The sequence below is a fragment of the Mus pahari genome, chromosome 12 (assembly GCF_900095145.1).
Source record: "Mus pahari chromosome 12, PAHARI_EIJ_v1.1, whole genome shotgun sequence".
In the NCBI taxonomy this organism is placed as follows: domain Eukaryota; kingdom Metazoa; phylum Chordata; class Mammalia; order Rodentia; family Muridae; genus Mus; species Mus pahari.
The window spans coordinates 39808725-39818418 of NC_034601.1; the positions used below are offsets into that span (position 1 = coordinate 39808725).

The 9694-nt window shown below is 35.4% G+C and overlaps 1 protein-coding gene across 1 annotated transcript in view; it reads left to right on the forward strand.

Moving 5' to 3' along the window:
• Positions 1 to 9201, forward strand: part of Atg3 (autophagy related 3) — a 27379-nt gene extending 18178 nt beyond the window's left edge. The window contains exons 7-12 of the mRNA XM_021209203.2: positions 1903 to 1984; positions 4619 to 4653; positions 4783 to 4938; positions 5488 to 5615; positions 7790 to 7858; positions 8932 to 9201. Of these exons, the coding sequence (XP_021064862.1) occupies positions 1903 to 1984; positions 4619 to 4653; positions 4783 to 4938; positions 5488 to 5615; positions 7790 to 7858; positions 8932 to 9013 (552 nt within the window). The 3' untranslated portion in view covers positions 9014 to 9201. The remainder of the gene's footprint in view (positions 1 to 1902; positions 1985 to 4618; positions 4654 to 4782; positions 4939 to 5487; positions 5616 to 7789; positions 7859 to 8931) is intronic.
• Positions 9202 to 9694: the final 493 nt, after the last annotated feature.

Consider the following 9694-nt stretch of genomic DNA (forward strand, 5'->3'; position numbering starts at 1 on the left):
GTGTGTGTGTGTGTGTGTGTGTGTGTTTTAGTCACTGTATCTCTGGGGATTTATTACCTGGAACTTAAAGAATAAGAAAGTAAAATATGCTTTGTAATTTGTAGTTTGGGAGTGATGGTTCATTGGTCTAGGTATTTATTTATCCTTTTTATTTTCTAATTTTTGGAAGTATGACTGAGAAGAAATCTTACAAATCATGTTGTTGCTTCAGAACATGTTTTTTTTTGTTTGTTTGTTTGTTGTTGTGCCTCAGATTTGTAGTGACAGATGGCAAGGTAATATGGTTGGTGTTTGGTTTGGTTTTGTCCTGGGAATTGAAGGCGGAGCCTGTCGCCTAGGGTGCTAGGCAAGAGCTTTACTGCTGAGCTGCTTTCTCTCTCTGTAGTCAGACAGCATTTCACTAGGTTTCCCATGCTGGCGTAAAACTTGCTATGAACGTAGCTCAGAGAAACTTGAACTTTAATTTTTCTGCCATAGGCTCCCAAGTAGCTGGAATTACTTGTTTTAAGCCAGCAGGCCTGCCTAAACAATTTTTAGCAAATACAGTAATAGTTATTTTGATGTTTAACTTTCTTGTTCTAAAGAGGGCTTAGTGAACTGATTGCTTTTAGTAGGTATATGCCTTCTGTAATTTATTATAAATAGAACTTTCTTTTCTTTCTTTTTTGTAATTTAGTCTTTACAATATTCTCCATCTGAACTCAAGTGTTGTTCATTTCTACCCTGTTGTGTCAAAGTCATCTGACATTGGAACGTTCATTAAATAATTACCCAAGTACTGACAGTCTTCTTTGGTTTACATTTTAAGTGTAATAGAGATATATTTGATTTGTTTCTAGTGGTAAATAAGCTCTAAGTAGGCTCTCATTGGCATTATTTCTTATATAATGCTATTAATAAGGTGAATGAAAATGTAATTGTAAACTCTTACAACTTTAGATTTATCCAGCTAGGATATTCATAGTAAACTAGCATATAATAGAGCTTCATACTTCGTTTCAAATTACAAATGTGTTTGGCTTATAGTTTTTCTTTACGTTTTAAGTAGGCAGGTTAACATAACTTTGAACTAGCTTTTTAATACCAATGCATTATTGGTAGTTAGCAGTAAAAGTACTTTTTGGCACTTGTGAGATGACTCAGTGAGTGAAGGTGCTGACTGCCAGGTCTGATGAGCTGAATTCAATCCCCACAACTCACATTGGTGGGAAGAGAGAGCCAGCTTCTAAAAATTTCCTCTGAACTCCATACATGTGTGCACACACAAAATAATTTTTTAAAGCATGTACTGTTGCAGTGAGACTTTGGTTGGAAATGACTTTCAAATAGTCACCTAAGGTAATAATAATAATACCTACCCTCTGATACTTCTCAGTTACAGCATTTAGCATGTTACTTCCAGTGAATTATTTATGGCTTAGTCATTGTCATTGGTATGTGAATTTCTAGGGAACATACACTGCCTGATTAGATGACATTGATTTTTACTGTTGTCAGTTACCATTGTGCTCAGTGTTCATTATGAATATTTACGAGCATAGCCACACTAATGCTGGAGTTTCTGTAAGATGGCATCTTCTGGTTATGTCAAGGCTACCTTAGTTACACTCCTCTTGGTGAAATCACCTAACAGTGATTTCTCAGAATGTGTCTTCATCACTAAATGGTGCATGGTTGTAAAACTATTCACAGAAGAAGCACAGGCAGTCAGAGGAAAGATATTGCTTCTGTTTTCCTCACTCTGTATCACCAATGCCAAGAATAGAACCATGTATGCGATGGGCTGTCTAATAATGTTTTTGAAGGAAATAAATACTGCTGATTAAAATTTCACGTTAAGTATGCTTAATGTTGAGTTAATGAGCGTATACTTGCATAACTTAAGTGTAATTAATTTCAAAGGACAGTATAAAACTCCAAGATTGCTCAGCACTGTGTGATGAAGATGATGAGGAAGATGAAGGGGAAGCTGCAGACATGGAAGGTATTGCTAGTTTAGATTGCTTTAATTCCATTAGACTGTTGATTCTGAATATTTATATGTCATGTGGACTAAGAATTCTTTTCTGTTGGCTTAACATTTGAGAGCCTTGTAATATTTAGTTTATATTTTATTGGGTCAGGATAAAACTTATTTTGGTTTTACATTCTTTTATTTTAATTAGAACATGATTTTGACAGAATTGTTTCTACTAGGATGATTAGTGATAAATCCCAAAGGATGCAACTGACAGCATCTTGTTATATTGTCTTGGCTCAAAATTCTTCCACCTCCGTCTTCTAAGTGTTAGGACTGCAGTCAGTCCTGTGCTTTTAGACATGGAAAGATAGCTTTTTCATTGTTTTGTTTTTAAGCAGGATCTTCTTATGTAATTCAGTTTGGCCTAAGATTCATGATCCTATTACCTCAGCCTTTTGAGTGCTGGGATTACAGGTGTGTCACGCATCCCCAAAAATACAGTGACTAAAACAGACTTAATGTCTGTTTAATGTGGACTTTGGAACTGTACAGAATCCTTTTTTGTTCCTTTAGATTTTGAAATAATCTTGGTTACCAGATAAGAATCATCAACAAAACAACTCCCATATCTAATACTCAGAAATCATTACCACAGAAGAGGTGGAAAAATTGTAAGAGTCAAAGGATTAGGGAGTTTGCTATGAGATTGTGTCAGCTGTCTGTCTGTCTATCTATCTATCTATCTATCTATAATATAAAGGGCATTTATTAGAATAACTTACAGGGTGGTTCACCTAATGCAACAATGGCTGTCTATGAACATAAGGTCCAAGAATCCAATAATTGTTCAGTCCATGAGGACACATGTCTCTGTTAGTCTTCAGTGTATACCAGAATCTTGGGAGAAGTAGTCTCTAATGCAGTGACGGAATGGGCTTGCAAATAAGGCTGAGAGTAAGCAAACAAAAAGGAGTGTCCTTCTTCCCTGTCCTTTATACAGGCTGCTAGCAGAAGGTGTGACCCAGATTAAAGGTGCATCTTCTCACCTCAATGATCTGTATTAGAAGTGGTTCTTCCCTGTCAAATAATAGGAAAAAAATCTCTCACAGGTGTGTCTAGCCATTTCATTTTTAGTTAATTCCATATTTAATCAAGCTGACAGTCAAGAATAGAAGTATAGTGAGAGGAAAAAGAAAATAAGAAACTTTTTATAACTTATACTAAATAAATAAAAATGCAAAATAATAGTAGCTTGGGCTAGGATCACAATGTTGGTAGCAGTGAGAAACAGAATTATGAAAATATTTTGAGGGTAGGGTGAAAGCAATTTGATGCTGGATTAGATGTGAAATGTGAAAGGCAGGGTAGACAAATGTGACCTGAATGTCTGGAGAAATGCCATTAACTGAGAGTAATTACCTTGAAAGGAGTCAGGTCAGTTTTAGATATATGATTTGTAATTCCCATTAGTCATACAGTATTATTGCAAAATAAAGTTTATGTCCATGTTACACGCCCTAACCCTAATGATATTTTGGAAAAAAAATTGGATGTGATGAGTTTATCTTTAATGGCAATGTGTTTGAAACGACAATGTCCCAGGCTTGAAATCTTTCCTACTTTTGTTACTAAAGTATTGTTCAGTAAAGTGCTGCTTTTTTTTTTTTTTTTAAGTAGATGCAATAAAAGAAGCAGAGTAGAAAATACTGAAGAAGTAGCACCAGGAAAGTTAGGAGAAAGGCAATAAAATATAATGTTACAGGCGAGGAAAGAAAGTGTTGAAATGTGCAGGAGTAAGTTATATGGTTTATTAACGGCCTGGCCTCTGAGGCCGCAAAGGTAGAAAGTAGTCAGAGAGACCTGGGCACAGTGAAACCGAAACCACTGGTTTTGTTTGGTTGGTTTGTTTTGTTTGGTTTGGTTGTTTTTTTGTTTGTTTTTTGTTTGTTTGTTTGTTTGTTTGTTTTGAGACAGGGTTTCTCTGTATAGCCCTGGCTGTCCTAGAACTCACTTTGTAGACAAGGCTGGCCTCAGACTCAGAAATCCACCTGCCTCTGCCTCCCAAGTGCTGGGATTAAAGGTGTGTGCCACCACTGCCCGGCCCGAAACCACTTTTAACTTTAAAGAATGCAGTGTAGGTGGTCAGCTGTGGTGTTACCTTATAACACGACTTCAGGGGTCTCAGTACCTGCCATTTTATGCTGAGCAATGTCTTTCATCCATGATACCTAAATCATCCCCTTGTCCAGCATATCTGTGCTGCATGCTATGTGGCTTCCATTTGTAAGCATCTCAGTGATATCATTGCCATTGTCTTGGCATCGCAGTGCTTGTGTTGTTCAAGTAAGGCTTGTTTTATTGTACTTAATAATGGCCTCAAAGGGTACTTGATGCCCCTTGGGTATGTCTGAGAGATGCCCCTTGGGTATGTTTGAGAGAGTCTGGGAAGTACTTTAGGTGAGAAGGTGAAAGCCCATGATATAAGAATAGAAAACCTTATACAGAGGGTGTAAGCTCTATGGTGAGAACAAAGCTGTTTATTAAATTTCAAGAAGAAAAAAGATATGCTACTTGCTGATAATATATCAAACTAAAAAGATTAAAAGTCTTGATACATTATAACTCAGTTAACTTTTTTCTTTTTCTTTTTTATGTAAGAATATGAAGAGAGTGGATTGTTGGAAACAGATGAGGTTTGTAAATTTGATGTATTTTTAAGATAGTTTTTATGAGTGAACTTGGGAGTTAGTGTTTTCAGTAATGGCGATAGTCTTACAGAATAATTTTACTGGCTCTAAGTCTTTGTCATTGTTGTGTGACAGGCTACCCTGGACACGAGGAAAATAGTGGAAGCCTGTAAAGCTAAGGCTGACGCTGGAGGTGAAGATGCTATTTTACAAACGAGAACTTACGACCTGTACATCACTTACGACAAATATTACCAGACACCACGGCTATGGTTGTTTGGCTATGATGAGGTAAAGTAGAAAGAAATAGAAAGTGAAGACTTTAAACTGGTGATTTAATTTACTTTCTTTATTTGATCCATGAGTATATGTAGTCTTTTACATTTTTGAAGACATTTTTTACAGTTTTACAGTTTTATCATTGAACTTGATTCACATTTAGAATAAGCTATTCAGTGTGACAGTGCTAAGTATTAAATACAAATAATATGTTGTATACTGACTCCTGAGTCTTTTCCTCTAAGCATATTGCTTCAAAATTCAAGAAGTTGAACTCTGTATAATTCCTTATATTTTGTCAGAAAATGGGCTTAAGGGATAAATTCTTAAAAATTTGAAAATGTTTGGCACCTATAAACTTACTTATTTGTGGCTTCTTTTCAACATTAATGATGGCTCCTGTTATAGAGCCCAAGTGTTCAAAATCCTTTCTCAAACAATCTGGCAATTCTGAATAATCTGAAATTGTAAATTCCAAATGATATTAGAGAATTGTTACTTATAAGTAGGTGTAGGCTACAAGTTTCAATAGTGGATTCACCGCACCTTTTATGCTTTCAGCAACGGCAGCCTTTAACAGTTGAGCACATGTATGAAGACATCAGTCAAGATCATGTGAAGAAGACAGTGACCATTGAAAACCATCCTCATCTCCCACCACCTCCTATGTGTTCAGTTCACCCATGCAGGTCTGGGTGCATATGTGTATGGGGAAAGAGAGTGTCTGTATTGTTCGTGTGTGTCAACTTCACGATATTATATGAAGATGTGTAAACATCAGTAAAAGAAAATTTTACTTTATAAGCAAAATTCTCTTTCATCTTTAGAAATGTTCTTCTTCTGCTTAATTAAATATCCAAGACAAAGGAGGATAAATATTGCCTATTTATTTTAAATGTAGTACTCAGAATTTTGTTTTGGTTTTCTTTGTTTTGCTATAGATTAGATTTGTTGATCATTCTCATTTGATCAGTAGCTTAGGCAGCTTGTTGTAAACTCATAGCACTCATCTTGTAGACATGGTGCACAGTGTTGCAAGTGCCTCTTTACATGAGTGTGGAGTATAAACGCTTCCTTTAGGACGTCTTTAGCCTTCCCAAGGCAACTGAATTCTCTCTCTTTCAATTTTTTTTCATGAGTCCACGAAAAGTCAAGCTGAACCAAGATTCATGATTGGTCTCCAATGTTCCTTTCAGAAAAGCATCATGCTTGCTTCTTTGGATTAGTAATTTATAACAAGTAATATTCTTGATACATTGAGAATGCTGGTAATCTATTGGAAAATTATATGATAATTTTTTTTTTAAAATTTATTTAGGTGAGCATGGTGGGTTACACTAGTAATTCTAGCACTCTTACTTGGGAGGCTAAGACAGTAGGATTGCAAATTCTAGCCCATCTTGGGCTGTACAGTGCATATCAAAGCTAAAACCTTGATGGCATCCTTTTATTTTATGCAAACTTTTTTGCTGAGCTTCTTATCCCAGAGAAAGCTTGCTTCCACTTCTCAGCAAATTTATGTCAAGAATTTTAATATTTCTATAAAGTAATTAATTAGGGTTTCATTGTTTTGTGTTGGATTTGCTTCCCTCGTTTCCCCACTTATTCACCATGCACAAGAATCGGGCTAAGTGTATATATGTAGATTTGCCCTGCCTTTCCTTTCTCTGTAGTGAGAACAGCCTGTAAGAAGCACCAGGTGGCCTACTTTTAATTTTAAATTATCTAAAGCTGATCATTTTTTGAGTCAATCTGTTCTGTGAGTTTGGAATTTTAATAGGCTCTAATTGAGTGGAATGTGTGTCTGAGGCATAAGTTTACTCTATTGAGAAGAGATAAGTACCTGATAATTACATTGAACATTTTAATAAAACAAATGATTATTACATAAAGTAGAATGGGATAAGATATAAAATCTGAAGTCATACACAAGAAATGAGGACATTTTTAGGACTGCCTTAGGCTGTGCTAGTTTTCTGAGGATCTTCCTCTGTGTAAAGGATTATTGATAAGAACTGAAATAGCACTGTATAAACTAGGGAACATATGAAGAGCTGTTTGTTTTATATATTGATTTTTTTCCCTTTAGTTGATTCACTCAATTTGCAGCATAGAAGACACTTGAATTATCTATATGTCTGTGCATAGAACAGAATCTTGAGATAGTATGTCTTCATGTAAATCCAAAGTTGTTTTTTTAAAAAATAGAATCAGATAAATAATACTCATTAATACAGAGTTGGCTCTGATTCTTAACTTTTTTATTGAGCTATAGTTTTTTCCTAAGCTAAATAAATATTTAAACATTTAAGGGGCTGGCACAATGGCTTATTGGTAAAAACTCTTGCTCCAGGAGCCTGAAACCAACTAGGGAAGGAGAGAATCACATCCTGAAAATTGTCGTATGACCTCACATGTTCATGGTGTGCATATACCCATATTCATGCACATGGTGTCACATACCTACACACATGCACACACTGCAGAAATAACATTTAAAATTACAAGATTATTGGGAGGGTCTCATAGCTTTTTTCTTTGTTTTGTATTTACATACCTTGCTATTTGTTTCCAGAGCAAGCAGCCCTCGCTTCACATTTACCATGTGGCATGCATGATTTTCCCTTGGGGTGTTCTGCCTCTATTATCAAAAAGCTAACTGATGCTATTGAATTTATGGTGACTATAACTTTCAGAAATCCTTTCCAATAGAAGTGTTTTCATAGCTTAGCAGTTGACAGCATTTTATAGTTCAGTTATTTTATATTAAAAATTAGCTTGAGCAATTAGAGTAAACTCTTAGAAATTTTGTTCATTTTGCTCAAATTGACCCATGCTAATAAGACTTGTTGTTTGCTTTCAGGCATGCGGAAGTGATGAAGAAAATTATTGAGACAGTTGCAGAAGGCGGGGGAGAGCTTGGTGTTCATATGTATCCTTATGTGTATATATGATTGGTGGCAAATGGCTCCTATAGATTTTTTTTGTTCATTTTGGAGATTTAGTATAACTTTCATAACAGAACCTATAATTTATTTTAGCTCCTCATGTATGGAAGTTCTTTTGAAAATCTAGTTTCTCTAGAATGTGTTATAGTATGAAAAGTGTGCTGCACTCATTGGTTATACTCTCTGTATGTGTGTGTGTATGTGCACACACACACGCAGTAAAATTACCTCTGTAACAAGGCAGAGTTAACTGGCACTCGTGCACATGCACAGTGAGTTCCCATCAGGTGAAGGTAAGTTAAGGTTGTATCAACCTTAGCCCTCCCTGAAGCAAATAATTCAAGTTAAACAGGTTAATTAGAAGTAAGGTACAACTATAAATTTTTCTCCTGTGCAAAAGTATCTTCTTTTGGCTTTCTTGCTCAGTCTCTGGGTGGACAGGAAGCACAAATGAGTATTAATGTCCAAGCAATTTGTCACATCTCTCCAAGATACATATATCCATATTAGAGTTCTTCAGAGCACTCATAGTGAACAGTGACATGCCATGTAAACTGAAGAAAGCTTACAATGTTTCTAGGTACAATAAAAGAAAATTTCACCATTTTATTAAATGAAAATGGTACAATATAGTCCATTCTATGGTTGTTAAATGCCCCTTATGAGTTTAGAATCCCTTATGAAGTGTTTGCATCTGATTTGTTTTTCATTTGCTACAGTGTTTACATGCTTGTTTCATTTTAAGTTGGTATAAATTGTAGAAAATTTGTAAGCAGGCAAAGTAAATGAATGAGCTTTATACTTATTTGAACACATTAAAGACAACATTGCCCGAACTTCTCATTTAGATATTTCATATTCAAATACTGCAGCAGATAGCCAGTCATCTATAGAGCACCTCTCTTAAGCTGATACAAATTTGCTTGGCTAGGTGACTTTTAATAGACTTAATGTAAGATTTTATCATATTTCTGATAAATTAATAAAATTGATAATCATTATGGATTTAGAACAATACTATTTACAAATTTTATTTTCCTTAGCCAAAGGCATTCAGGTATCTTTTAATTTTTTTGAAATTTGTTCAAGCTGTCATTCCAACAATAGAGTATGACTACACAAGACACTTCACAATGTAGTGGGGAGGATAGAGAGTCTGTCCTAACTACTGCTAATGATTTTTAAAGAATTAATACATAGATGTGACCATTGACCATATTTACCAATAAGAATAATTTCTCTAATAATGGGACTTATATGTTTATGCATTAAATAAAAACTGTTCTACTATCAGCCTTATTTGTTTAATAAAAATGTGTGTGACGAGGTGTTTTCATTTCCTATCAGAAGGTTTAGTAGGGTTTGCCCTGTCAGAGGGTGATTGCGGAGTCAGGATGCTATTGAACATCTCCCAGTCAGAACTAGCTCTAGAAAATATTCCATGCCAGGCTGCGTGTCTCTCCTTACTCCATTCCCAGCCCTGTCCTTTCCCTACATCTGCTCTGTGCTTGTAGTTGGTGTTTCTGAAGTACTAACTGTACGCCAAGAATCATGCTCAGAAACATTACCTGTTTTCTGACTTATTGGCATCACCCAGATTACTTTTTATTTAGGATATGGGGATATTTTTCTTAACATAATTGTCAGTAGAATAGTGGGACTTGAAGGGGAATCTTTAGTTGTATTGCATCAGTTTATAGATCTGAGCATGGGAGTTTAAAAAGCAGATTTTTCTGAAATATACTTTAAGCTGTGGAAGAGAAACCTGATCTTTGGTTTTGTTTTCTGTTTTTAACCTTTGCCTTAAATCCCTGCACTGC